The sequence below is a fragment of the Poecilia latipinna genome, unplaced genomic scaffold (assembly GCF_001443285.1).
Source record: "Poecilia latipinna isolate Pla-1442-1.1 unplaced genomic scaffold, P_latipinna-1.0 Scaffold2004, whole genome shotgun sequence".
In the NCBI taxonomy this organism is placed as follows: domain Eukaryota; kingdom Metazoa; phylum Chordata; class Actinopteri; order Cyprinodontiformes; family Poeciliidae; genus Poecilia; species Poecilia latipinna.
In genome coordinates, this window is record NW_015114620.1 from 31,443 (window position 1) to 45,350 (window position 13,908).

General features: G+C 39.6%; 1 protein-coding gene across 19 annotated transcripts in view; it reads right to left on the bottom strand.

Annotated features, from left to right (window-relative positions):
- The window catches only part of scrib (scribble planar cell polarity protein), a 76,908-nt gene that overhangs the window by 30,551 nt on the left and 32,449 nt on the right, over positions 1-13,908 (bottom strand). For 18 of the 19 annotated variants that reach the window (XM_015016304.1, XM_015016303.1, XM_015016314.1 and 15 more), the window contains exons 3-19: positions 13,035-13,113; positions 12,518-12,607; positions 11,842-11,898; positions 11,620-11,683; positions 10,734-10,808; positions 10,483-10,627; positions 9,638-9,756; positions 9,347-9,546; positions 8,160-8,326; positions 7,886-8,016; positions 7,233-7,358; positions 6,947-7,132; positions 6,013-6,381; positions 3,926-3,988; positions 1,185-1,274; positions 1,020-1,097; positions 624-941 (exon numbers count right to left, since the gene is read on the bottom strand). In XM_015016304.1, coding sequence (XP_014871790.1) covers positions 624-941; positions 1,020-1,097; positions 1,185-1,274; positions 3,926-3,988; positions 6,013-6,381; positions 6,947-7,132; positions 7,233-7,358; positions 7,886-8,016; positions 8,160-8,326; positions 9,347-9,546; positions 9,638-9,756; positions 10,483-10,627; positions 10,734-10,808; positions 11,620-11,683; positions 11,842-11,898; positions 12,518-12,607; positions 13,035-13,113 — 2,357 coding nt within the window. The remainder of the gene's footprint in view (positions 1-623; positions 942-1,019; positions 1,098-1,184; positions 1,275-3,925; positions 3,989-6,012; positions 6,382-6,946; positions 7,133-7,232; positions 7,359-7,885; positions 8,017-8,159; positions 8,327-9,346; positions 9,547-9,637; positions 9,757-10,482; positions 10,628-10,733; positions 10,809-11,619; positions 11,684-11,841; positions 11,899-12,517; positions 12,608-13,034; positions 13,114-13,908) is intronic. The other variant, XM_015016305.1, reaches the window with a different exon arrangement.

Sequence of the window (13,908 nt, forward strand, 5' to 3'; positions counted from 1 at the left end):
GTTAGAGCGCCTTCCCAAACGATTCCCGCTCTTTAGTTATGGAACGACTGGTTGTGTCTTAGTATAGTTTCTGACCTGGAAGTAAAGCAACTGGGAGTTTTCAACCATTTTCCACTTTATTTGTCATGTTTGATTTTAATAAACAATGATTCTTCAGTGTTGACAGTGTATTACAAGGATGTAGCTAATTATTATTACTTAATCGTAGCTTAGAAAAAGCACATTCTGCAGATTTTTCATGAAACTACTTAAGCTTATTTTGCACAATATTAATAATATGTAAAACAATATGTAAAAACAATATAGCAGCTAAATAGATACTTAAGTCCTTTCTGCTTGATTTAGTATCAATACAGTTTAGAGCTGATCCGTTAGCTATTTTTTCAATTAACAAATTAATATTTCACTTGAAGAGATTTAGAGAAAAAAGATTTTTTTCTCTAAATTACAAAATATATATTTCTTTAGTAAAGTTTAGCTGAATTTAGCTTAAAAATGACATATTTTAGAGTTCATATACACCAATTAATGATTAGTTGATTACTAAATTGGTTGACAATTGTTTCAATAATTAATTAATCTGGTTAATTGTTCCAGCCCTGGTGTGTTTAGGTGTTTCTTACAGTGTCTCCTGTGCGGTACGGTGTGGAGCCTTTTCCCCCAGCGATGCTGAACCCGAGGCCTTTGTCGTTCCGGATCAGGCAGGTGGAGAACCTCTGCCGCGGTCCGCTAGGACTGCTCTCCAGATTGAAGGCGAGGCCGCTGCTCCGCCTCTCCCGTGGGAAGTAGTCATCCTCGGGCCTCAGCGGCGTGGTGGTGATGGCGTTCTCGGGCTCCACCATGCGTTCGCGCAGTACCGTCATGGAAACCGTTGCCCCGGAGCTGCGGAGAGCCTCGACTGCAGTGTGATGCTCCGCTTCATGGAGGTCTACTCCGTTCACCTGAGAAACGGGTAAAACTTTTGAAACGCCTCAACAGAAACTTTTTTTTTTATCTATTCGTGCCAAACTAATTTTTACCTCTAGAAGCTTGTCTCCCACTTTCACTCCTGCTCTTGCTGCAGGACCTTCCTCAGATACTCTGGAGATGAAGATTCCCTTAAAAAGAAAAAACAATCCAACAGAATATTTAATATCTACAGCTTGCATTTCACCTCTGCTATCCCAATCTTGTGGGTTTTTCACCTCATCATCTCCCTTGTAAGGCGTAGATCCTTTTCCCCCAGCAATGCTGATACCAAGCCCACCAGACTGTCGAACGATAGTCAGCGAGTGCTGCAAGTTGATCAAAAAAAAAAAAAAAGTCAGAAACAATGGGAATGAATCTCAAAGAAAAAAAATGAGGTTCTTTTTGTACAGGTAAAAATGGTTAAGAATTTGTAGAAAATCTTTATTCCAGTTTAGACACTGAATTCCCTCCCCCAGATTACCAGCAGGTAGTGTCGGTCATGCATGTAGCTGTCCTTAAAAGATTCAATAAAAAATTTATTCAAGTTTGCTAGCCATAGTGCGAAGGAAAATTATTTTATTTAAATAGCTTTTGAATTTTGAGACTATCCTTTAATAAAATAATGTGTTAGACGCACACGTGTGCTCAGTGGTCAAAGTTAGAAAAGGGAGACGACACACAGGGTGTGTGTTCTCTATGTAGGTCATGCAGAAAAATGAATCGAAAAAGTCAATAAGGAAACACCAAGTAACAGCAAGAAGAGTGAAGAGTCCTGCATGTGGAAACTGCTTTTGGTTTTTAATTTTTTACACTGTTTAACCTCAAAATTAATGCACTAAATGTTCTTCTTTCCAGATATACATGACTGAATAATGAAGAAGTGTTTTGAGTTGCTGCCGTTTTCAGCAAGTCTGAACAAAATTTAAGACCCATAATTAGCGTATTTAAGGCCAACTTACATTTTTTTAAATGAATTTAAGTTTTTTTAAGGATGTGCAAACACTGCTATAGAATATCTGACTTGCCTTTCCATGGCATACAAAGATACTTGTAGCAAATACTGGTTCACAAACACCTTCACATCTGATAGTGTAGCTAAAGTAAAAGGTTTTTTGAATATGTAAAAAAACAAAAAACAAAAAATCCCACTTAAAAATGATCTAACTAAACTATGCAGGTGCTCTGTCTACGCTTATGAAGATTCGCTCACTCTGATAAGCCAAATGCTTGGAGTAGGCAGAGGAGTTTAACTTATCTGATTGATTTTCCCAATATTACTATGACTATTGGGAGAATTTCCATACTGTGTGGAGAACAATGAACTTTCAGTTCAAGACGGTGAATAAAAATGGAAAATAAACAAAGTAGCTCAATTCGCCACAACAAAAAGTAACTTAATCCGCAATGGGTTGCATTCTGTAAGTTTTACAGCCTTCATTGCAATACAGCTATTTATACACAATCAGGACACATCACGAAGAACATGCATTCATCATATACATGACAGGACTTTGTGTTTCACAAAATGTGCTTCATGTTTGTAGGTTATCTTAAGATGCACTAAATGTTCTTCTTATGCAATCTTTACACAAGCAGCTTAATATTTTAGTTTCAGTCATGCAAGGAGAGTAGATGAAAACTTATAGAAAAGACAGTGGAGCAAACATGCTCTTTCTCACATCTAATACAAATCCAGTTTGATATTCAAACGTTCATACAGCTACACTTAAAGTAACGGTAAGGGATTCATCCATGCAAACCGATTATTCTGGTTAACCTGAAGATGTTTTTCTATTAAGAAAAAAACAAAAACATTCTGCTCTACAAATAATCTACATAAATGGAAAAACATGGAGCAAAGCAGCAGAGGGAGAGGAGAGCAGTGTGCCAGAACCTGATGCTTGACAGATTTGCACCATCAAAGAAAGAAATGGAAGCATTGGCAACATTTTAGATGGCAGAACAACATTCAGTATGAAAAGAAACATTTAACAGCACAGCCCTGACCTGCCCAAGATTTAGTTCTCTGGAGTTACAGTGCCAGAGTCAATATCTGTCAAAACTTTTCAGGAAAATGATACATGCTTAAAATATAATTATATACCATCACAAAATAGCTTTGGTAACTTAACAACCTGCTTCATGAGACAGGATAAAGAGTTCATAAGCTCAAATGATTAGGGCTGAAATAATTGGATTAATCATGATTAATTGTTGAAACAGTTAATTCACCAATTGATTCATCGCTACCTTAAAATATAGAGTCTAAAAAGAGATTAAAAAACAACACATTCAGTTAAAATTGTACAAAAAATCCAATTTTTGGCATTTAAGATAAAAAGAAAAACAAAACAAAATAAAAAAAAAACAGTTTGACTGTAAATATGTTCTTTTCCACATTGGTATAGTTTTAGCTTCACCCAGTTCAATTTCTATAAATAAAATAAAAATCTCCTATTAAGCACTTTTTGCTACTTGGTTATTAATTGGATAATCCAAACAGAAAGGGCTGAGCTTTTCATATGCTAATGTTGAAAGTATTTTTTAACTGGCGATGCATCCTTTGCTACAAACGATCAAGCGTACATTAAAAGAACATTATGTGATTTCTTTGTAGGAATTTTTAAATGCACTTTTCATATTGCATAACATAAGCTTAAGTGGTTAAAGGAGAAATCTGCAGAATGTGATTTTTTTTTGTCCAATCATCAGAAGAGTTGATTATAATGTTTTCTTAACTGGTGTCAAAGTGGATGCCTTTCATCTTATCCATCAATATTTAGCAGTAATGTTCCAGTCCTAATTTCGGGTTCTGCCACACAGACACTCCAGTAACGGATCTGTTAGTTTTCTTTGTGATTGGCTCAGGTTAATTTGATTTGTGTGACTGTTTTCTCCACTTCCTAAACCTGTGTTAGCCTGGGTGGGTGGGTGATGCACAGATAGGCACACTGGGTGGGAAAGAGTAGGTACAGACCTCTTCCTCCTCAATTCGAGCAGGTTCAATCAGCAGATTATTGACTTGATCAAATGACACCCCCTGTTAGGACAGGAACCAGCGAGAAGCATGCGGATTAGTCAGGCCAAAATTAAAATATCCACTCATTCCCACACCCACACGGTACACGCTCTCCCATTAACGTCACACATCACTGTCTGCCTGCCTTGAAGCAGAAGTGATCCCTCATTCGCTCCCCAGCCACCAAAAGCAAATACAGGCAGAGGTGGAAAGACAAGACCAAGGAGCTGAGCCAGAGTGCAAAACAAAACACAAACAACCAGTGTGCAGCGAGAGCAAAAACAAGAAAGCAAAAGCTCCCGAACCAGAAGAAGAACCTACTAACTCTAACAAAGAACTGCCTTACTAGAAAGCTTCATCTTATCTACAGGGTTTGGATTTAAAAGAGGGACAAAATATATTTGATCTTTAATTTATGAAGTGCTAAAAAACTGAATTTGCTGCATTAGTTGCCACCATTTCATTTTTAGATCTGGCTGTCAAACACATGATAACTGGAAGTTAAAACCAGGAAAGTGGATGTAATAGACACCGATTGTATAGTTACACTGAAACCAGAAATTTACATAAATAAAATACACATGTGGTTTATTTTTTTCTCCTTGTCTGAAACCTTTCTTGTTTTAGGTCAGTTAGAATTACCAAAATTATTTCCATTTGCTAAATGCCACAAGCATGAGAGGAATAATGTCAGATATTTATAAATGTCTCCAAAATCAGAAATTATTACCATTTCCTTAAACAATAAGGAAAAGTCCAGATGATGATGTCAGAGACTTTTGAGTTTATTGGCGGAACATCTGTGGATGTATTTTAAGGCCACACCTTGGTTTGCTGTCTGAGATGATGGGAAAGTTAAAAGAAATCTGCTGAAATATCAGGAAGTCTTGTGAAAACAGACAGTTTTATTATCCAAAGTGAAGTGTGTTCTGTACTGCGAGGAAGAAGCCTTTACTTCAAAAGAAATATGAAAAGCCAGATTGTAGTTCCCAAATACACACAGGGACAAAGATCTTCATTTTTGGAGATATGGAACTAAAGCTGAACTGTCTAGCCATAACAACCAGTGTTACGTTTGGAGGAAAAATGGGGATACTTGTACCATCCTAACTGTGAAACATAGAGGTGGCACCATCATGTTGTGGGGCTGTTTTGCTGTAGGAAGAATTGGTACACTTCATAAAATAGATATCATGAGGGGAGAACATAATGTAAGTTAGAAGCAACATTTAAAGAAGTCAATCAGAAAGTCAATATTCAGCTAATGTCGGAAACAAAATTTCCAATTATAGCATTTCCATTAAATAAGAAAAGCAATTAAAAATCATACGTGAATAATTTGACTAAATGTTCCTCCTAACTCAAGTTTTTTTTAACAGAAAAACTTAACTTTTTTCAAAATTGAGGTGCTTCTATTGAGCTAATTTTTCTTCCAATTCGTGAAAACATATGATCAATGGAAACGCAGCTAGTTTGAGGTTTAAATTATTTTTCGGATTAGGAAATCGGCACCAATCTGTCCCATAATTTACAAAAAGTCTAAGATAATTCGGAAACCAGGCTCGTTGGATCTCACATTCCAGCTCTGCCAGTAGATGTTCTGGCTGGTCCGAGTTCAGCCACACAAACAGAACCACACTCATTGAAAACACACACAGAACAGATTTGGTGAGATGATTGTCGTGTTAAACAGGATTTCATCATAAATCAATACAAGTCATCAAGTCTCCCCAAATGCTACAAAGTTTAATTACAATAAGCAGCACCTGATCAGACTTCACTAGCATAATTTCTAAGCATTGGGGTGAAATGTTACAAAAGCAGCGTGTGGAAATCAGCAGATGGTTTGTAATGGTGAGAAGTTTAGTCTTCATCTGAGTCAGTGCTCTGCAGGAGAAGCTGATTTTATTCACAGAATTAAAGTTAATATGCAGCTTATTTCTCAGGTGAGGTTATTTTTAATCTCAAACGTGTGTGCGGTGCGGTTCAGGTCTGAACAGAGTGACTAAATGTGCCGAATCCTACCAGAGCCGAATCGGTTTTACCTTTACTTGGCTGGAGTTGCCCTGGTGCCGGATGTCGTCCAGCTCTTCCATTCTGTGATGGAGCTGAGGGATGCCTACGATCTGATCCTCCTCTTCCTCGGGCTCGTCCTCTGCAGCCCGTGTCGGGGAGTTGAGCCGGTCGGGACTGAAGCCCTGCAGCAGCGCGGCCACGGCCTCGGGTTTGGGCAGCTTGTTGATTTTGAAGTGCTTCTTGTAATGCGGCGTGTCCTTTCTGATCAGCCGCTGCTTCTCCGGGGGGATCACCGGCCTGTCGTCGTCTTCGTCGCTCCTCTCGCCGTTCTCTCCGTCGTCTTCGTCGTCCTCATCTCCGCCCCGGATAATCGGTTCTTCTGCAAAGTGCACGGTTGGCTGTAGGAAGAAGGAGATTTTTTCATAAACTTCAAATTTTAATGTGGTAATTTGTGTCAAGTCTATCGATCGCATCGATAAGCGTTTAGGTTTAATTTTATAGAGTACAGCAGATGTAAACTCAGCATTCCATTTCTAAGAATGTAATATTACAGATTAGGAGTATTGTTATTTGACGGTTGATCTGCAGACAGTCGCTGATCCCATCCAAAAGGAGCGTAAGCCACAAAATGTTGTAGCTAAAAAAGCTTGACATTCAAAGTGTACCGTCTCCAAGTTTGTTCATGGAAAGTTAAGTGGAAGGAAAAAGAGGCACACCCACATAAAGGATAGCTTCAGCAACGAGAGGATTGTGATCTTGAGGAGTTTGGGGGACATTTACACAGTCACTATTTTAGCAAAGTATGTCCCTCAAAATTCCTTGCAGATATTTCTGCACCACAAAATCAGTTACTTTTATTGAAACATCAAAGATCTAACGCTGGTACAAGGTGTAAGAAAAACAAAAATTGTTTTCAAACTTCTGACCATGGTTCTAGTTTTATTTTAATGAAGCGGTTTTTACCTCGATGTACTCCACCTCCATCTCGTCCAGGTCGTCGTCCTCCTGGGGGGACTGGTTGTTCACCAGCTCCCCTCGCTGGGAGGGAGCCACCAGGTTGTGTCTCTCCTCGTGGGATGTGGCCGACAGCGTGCTGTTGGACACCTGGGAGTCATGGCTCTGATTTGAAACGTTACTCAGCCGCTTCACCTAAAAACAGTGAAATCGTTGATGAATTGTTGCTAAAAATACCTGAAAGTTTTACAGGATTTTTACTGCGCAACATCTTTACTTTACATATTTTTATTACCTGTGGGTCAAGTGACTCGTCTTCTCCATCGGTTCTGGTTGTGTAAGGCTCATTCCTCCTGTCCTCTATCCCCTTCTTCATCACCTTCAGCTCACTGGGATGAGGGGTGGCTCTGCGCTGGAGGCCCTGAGGAAGAAAGAAGCAAATTCTGCTCTAGAGAAACACCAGTCACATAAAGACGTCAGATTTGTCATAATCATATTTTAAAATTTATGGATACTCTGAACAAACAGTGGAGAAGTTTTGGGGGGCTTTAAACATCCAGGACTAGAATTTATTGTTTTTATGATAAGAAATTTATCACAATAAACGATAAAAGCCTATGCATACTCTGTCACACAATTCTAGGACACGATTTTAAAATGACTTTGTCCAATAAACTGGAGATTTTATCCTTAAATACTGACAGTTAAATATTCAGGTAATCAGGTAAGTGGAAAAATATTTTGAACGATAGTAATTATAGTTTCCAAAGAGAAATTGGGACATAATAAAATTAGTATAGGTAGTTTAGACTTTTGAGTGAACATCAGCGTTAAGACACAAAATCTCTGATTGGTTCTTTTCCATCCAAAATGATCAGAGCCGACGATGGATACGTAGGAATAAGAACTATTTCAGCTCAAAGGTGACGGCGTAGCGTTTTTTTTCACCTTGCGCTCTGCTGCAGCTTCATCATCTTCCTCTTCCTCAGCTTTGGTCTCCTCCTGGAACTGAATGACGGACACTCTGTTCAGGTTGCTGTCCATCCAGCTGTCGTCCACGCTGTTCTGCAGCAGGTTCTCTGTGGGACACCGAGCGCACTTACTCAACTTATACCACCCAAATCTGCCTTCAATTCAACACTGAATAATCAAAGTTTGTTAGTGGAACATAAAACGTTATTCGAGTCACTTTATCGCAGAAATACAAGACCATAAGGCTCACCGAGGCTTGGCGACGGCTGCTGGGGGAGTAAGTAGCAGGTTAACACTTTCTCTCCTGTCCGCTCGTCGTCTTCGGTCTGGAACTTGAGCATTGGCTGCGACTGGTTCTCCGTGAGCCACATGGCCTTAAGGTTGAGGTTTGTCAAGGCGAAAGGCAAGTTTTGTAATCTGGACAAAGGTAGAGATGGAATAAGGTCAACCAGAACATTTTCCTCCAGAATGAGAACATAGACAAAAACCTCATCTAAAGGAATTATATCATTTGATGCTGTGAATAAACGTGAATAAACCCTAAATGTCAGAGCCAACTGTAAATCTGTGTATCAAGTGTAAACATCAAGTTTACAAAGAATTTAATTATAGTAGAGGTCGAGCTGAAAAAAAAAAAAAAAACAGTCTAATCATCCATTAGGCAGACTATTGGTTGTTTGCTCAAATGGATCACAGAGAGAAAGATTTATGGAGGTATAGATTTGTGAATGGCATGATGAATTTAAATGAGAGCAATATTTTCCATTTGCATGCTCTGCAAAGGGAGGTTGCCCTTTAATATTATTGAAAAGCTGCTGCTAACATTTGACAAATGGTACAAAGTAGTTAGTTTGCACTTTTTAATTTTACAAAAGTCCCACCTGGCAGCGTTGCCTGTTTTCCCTGTCTGAGAATGATTAATATGTTTTAAAGGGCAATTTTTTTTTATTTTGAGACTTTATAATCAATTGTATTTATTGTTTTGGTTGTTTTGCTTTGTTTGTTTGACAAGTCTTCCAGTTCCAGTGCTAAACGTTCTTTGAAAATTAAAGTTTATTGATCTTTCAGAAGGTATATGCAGATTATCATGCTTTTATTATGTATATTAGTTGAAATGGTCTCAAAAAGGACAATTGAATAATTTCTGGGATAATTTGTCATCCAGTAAAAAGTGTAAAAAGTGAGAAATTACAGAAAAAACCCCAGATATTGTCACACCAGAATTCAGAAATTTATAATCTAAACAACTATTTGGGAAAAAACATTAGATAAATAAAATTGAGAATATAAAAATGCATTTTTTCCCCTCCAAATTAATCCAGTTCTTCCCACTCCCAAAATGACCCAGACTTTTCCAGATTTGACGACTCATCGTGACACCAATAGATTATTTTTTCCATGAATCAAACAAAATCTAAACGGTTCAGGTGCTGCTACCTGTTTCCGACCACATCCAGCACATGCAGCTCAGTGGCGTCTGCCAGCTCAGCAGGCAGTTTGCTCAGGCGATTATCTCTCAGCGAGAGGACGTTGAGGCTGGCGCAGCCGCCGAGTTCTTTGGGCACGCTGCCGAGCCGGTTACGGTCTACATTCAGGTTCGTCAGCTTCTTCAGCTTGCCCAGCGAGCGAGGAAGTGACTGCGAGGTGAAACGAAAGGAGATTTCAATCCGGTTAATTCGGATCGTGTGCGTAAGCGGTCTAAGTTTATCGGAGTAAAGTCGGGGGTACCTGTAAATGATTCTCCGTCAGGACAAGCTCTGTGAGGTTTTCACACTCTCCTATAGAGTCGGTCAGCTGAGTTAGTCGGTTCTGGTCCACTTTCAGGATGGACAGCTGCTTTAAACAACCTGGGAAGAAAACGCACAGCAAAACATCCCTCAGAAACGGAGACAAAACTTTATTCTTATTTGCAGGGATCTATCTTTTTAACTTTTAAACACAAAGTTCAGGAAGGTTGGAAGCGTGGCTGGAACAGCATTTTAGACAATGACACTGGAAATCAAGTCTGGAGATGCACATATTTTCCCCACACTGGCTCAGACTTTAGAAAAGGCTTACAGTGGCAGTAGCCCAGGGCGCCAAGGACTTAGAACGCATGTTTTACGTTGTACCTTATATAAAACTTATAGGCTTGTAAAAAGTGTTTTATTATTGTAAACAAAACTCAAATATTTGAAAACTCTGAGACGTTTTAAACCTATTAGTGTCATTTGGATGAGGAAAATTTTTATTATTATTATTATTTCATGGGGTGGGGCGTCAAAACTGGCACCAGCCCAGAGGCCCATATCCTTCTAATTATTATTTTTCAAAATTTATCCAAATCTGGAAAACAGTTTAATGAAATGTTTATTTCTAAGGTACATGCCTTAGAAATAATTCAATTCAGAGACTTGGTGCAGGTCTGGTCAGGTTTTTCCATTGAAATCATTATTCCAGCAGAGGGCAGCATCATCTTAGTTTAACATGAGTCAAACCAACTCTATTTCAACTATCATTTTGCAAGAGAAAAAAAAACATTTTGCAAGCTTCAGAGGTTTCCTGCAGAAGCCAGTCTGGTGAAGTTTCTTCACCTATGCTGTCTGGGACGACCTCCAGCAGGTTCTGTGTGAGCAGCAGGTCGGTGAGAGCCAGCAGGCCGTTCAGCTCCGAAGGAAGCTTGTCCAGATGGTTCTCAGAGACGTCCAGACACACCAGCCGCCGAAGGTTTCCCAGTTCCTGCGCACAGAAAATAAACGAACAGGTACGACTGTGTAATCAGAGCGCAGCATGGTCATTTTCTTCAAGGAAAACGTCACGAGTTTCATTTAAAAACTGTACTTACAGGTGGTAATGAAGACAACTGATTACGGTCCAACCACAGCTCCCTCAGGTTGGGGAGAGCGCCGAGCGTGTCCGGCTAAAACAAAACAGGATAAAGGACAAGAGAAACAAGGAAAGTGTGTTGAAAACAGAAAATAAGGTTGCCGTTTTCGGTGCAAAGACAAGGAAATCAGATTTCTGCTAAATGCGTTTTCATCCGAAGGTTGTTAAAAAAAAGAGATCCCAGAAAACCGAAACCTCGAGCTCAAGAATGCATCTGAGCATGATGTTAATAAGTCATGGCTTCCTGTTCTCTAGATCTGCTAAAAACTGGTGCCAAACAGATAGTTGGTTCAATTCTTGCAGGATTGCACTTTTCTGTAATATTTTATCCATGATTTTTAGTAAATATGATAACGTGAGTATAAACAAAATGTTTACAGCCCTAGTTTATACGTTTGAGACTGCATATATTCAGAGAATATATACGATCCTCAATCTTCTTTAATTACTGTGTGTATAATCTAAACTATAGAGAATTCCTGTTATGAAAAGAAGCTTGTGCATCAAATACTTATTCGTCAAAATTGTATAAAGTTTGTTTTGTTATTAAACATAATGGATGCATCATCTAAAGCTCAAAATTACACATGTGAAACGTTGGCTTATGACTGAACACGTGGACAGGGTTTCATCATGAAGTCACTGTTTGCTCAGAGTCCGCCCTGTGTCGTGTTTACCCTGTCCTGTCGAGACAGGAGGGAGTTCCTGCAATAAAAGCGTCTCTTTAAGCTGCGTTTGCTGAGGTAAACATGCGTTTTGGATCATAATCATTTCAAAAAGAATGAAGGTCACTCGGGAGTTGAGCGAGAAAATTATCTAGAGAAGCAGAGGAGATGTTAACGAACCAAAACTTCCAGTTCATTGCTGCCAAGGTCCAGCTGTTCCAGTTTCACCAGGAAAGAGAGCGACCTGCGCAGAAGAAGTTATGTCACCCGAGTATCTACCCAGAGGAACAAAGAGTCCTGCCTCGCATACCGTTCAGTACAGAATGCAACCGAAGGCTGCTGTGTAGCTTTTGTAAAAATATTAATCTTGGATGTTTTCAAATGACTGAAAATGCCGCTTACGTAGGCAGAGACTTCAACCGATTCTCCCTGAGCTCCAGCGTCACCAAGTTGGCCAGGCTTTTAAACGGGAGAGACAGGAGAGGAGGAAGAGGGAGGAAGAGGAAGAGAAGTTGGTTAGTCAGATGGCAGGTCTGATCGCCCGGGCTGCCTGGCACGGTGAGGGGCTTGTCCATCTGCACCGTCTCCCAGCGGGTGAATCGTCTGAGTGGCTTCAATTGAGCAGCTTCACATCTTTTTTATTAAAGGCCTTGCAATAATAGTCACACTTCTTGGTTCTTCTAACATTTTGTCACATCACAACCAACATTTTTAATCTAACCAATGCAGAGTTGCAACTGTAACTGCAGTGAAAGGAGGTTCCAGAAAGCCTTTACTGAGATGAGAACACCACAAATGTGCGTCAAAATTTTAAAAACTGGCATCTTTTCCTAAAAACTCACAATTATGAGCCAATTCCTATGAGGCACTTAGCCATAGAAGTTGTTCAACTGAATATTTGGAGGTTATGAATAATTTTGTAAAGTGCTGTAAACGGCAGTTGAAAATAGCAAACCATTTATTTTAGATAATCCGTAACATTCAAAACACACACACAAAAAAATTATTTACCCCAAAAAATTTAACTGGAATATTTTTAATATAAAACCAAATAGCAACATGTTTCTGTGATACATACTTTCCAATGTCACTGGGTAACGTCTGTAATGTCACATCGTTGAGGGAAAGGTGAGCCAGCGTTCGCAGCTGAGTGAAGCCGTCCGGCAATCTGTGGCAGAGAGACGAGAAGAGGAAACGGTGAGAGATTCTCAGAACGCTCTTGTACTCTGCATGAATTATCCAAGGGTTTCTGCTCAGATATTCAGAGGTTCAACTGTTCTTCTCTCGTGTGAAAAAAGTGAACTTGGGAGATTGCAACATAGAAGAGTTGCACAAAATGAATGAGAGGATTGAACTGGCTTCTTATGTGGATTATTGTGAAACTGATACAAATCCAAGAAGCGTTGCGATATCAACTATGATCTACTCAAACTTTGTTTCATGTAATCTTTTCTTGGAAGAAACTAAGCCTTACATACTTTTTATGGACATACAAGCCAAACGCAAACAATCTAAAATACGAAGCCATTGTGCAACTAGTATTAAACCTAATTTGATATCGCCTTAACGTAATACAGGGAAGTTGCAGTGTTTACCTGGCGAGCGGATTTCCACTGAAATCTGCGATCTCCAAGGCCCGGCAGAACTTGATGCTCTCAGGGATCTCTGGGATTTCTGCAAATGGGTCAGACGAGGTAATAATTTATCACTTTAGCTTTAATCATACCTTAATGAAGGGACGTGCACGGATCAACACTAGGTGGTGCTAGAGCACCTGCTCTTTTTCCTCTTGACAAAAAAAAAGTGTGGTCCTGACTTTTTATTTTTTTGGTGGCTCAAGGAAGCGTGTCTGGATCTGAAAGCCTGTATTACTGCTGCCCCACATTTTTGTAAGTTTGCCTGACTGAAGCTGAGATAAATCTCACACTGCAGACAGCGGTGGGGTCCAGGTGTTTTGAGCACCTGCCCCTTAAAATATCTGTGCACACTCCTGCAAGGAAAGCGTCACTATGATCATACATCAAGTAACGTGCAAAAATATCTTCGGCATCGCTAATTACTTTGATTTAGATGGAAAAAGCTCTCTGCTAAATAACTGTCACCCATTCATAGCGAACTTCATCAATTAAAATAAACATATGCAAAAGACAAACAAGTATCTCTGTTATAAAGGCTTGTGCTAACCAGGCTTCTCATTTAAGGAACTATTACACATTCTCTTCCTCGAAAGTCCTTCAAAACTTGAATTTCTGGCTTCTAAAAGTAGAAATGACTGTTTGTGGGCCAGGTGGGTGCCTGGATCTAGTTAAACAGTTGCGCTGTAATAAATCTTTAAGTGACTTCCCTGCCAAGTCTTGAAATGTGATCTTTCAGCTCTGGATGTTGCAGGTGCATCTTAATAAATCCCTACAGAGGGAAGCGGCCCCGCTCAGAGCTGGGAGGCACGCAGGCAGACAGATGGGAAAGTCT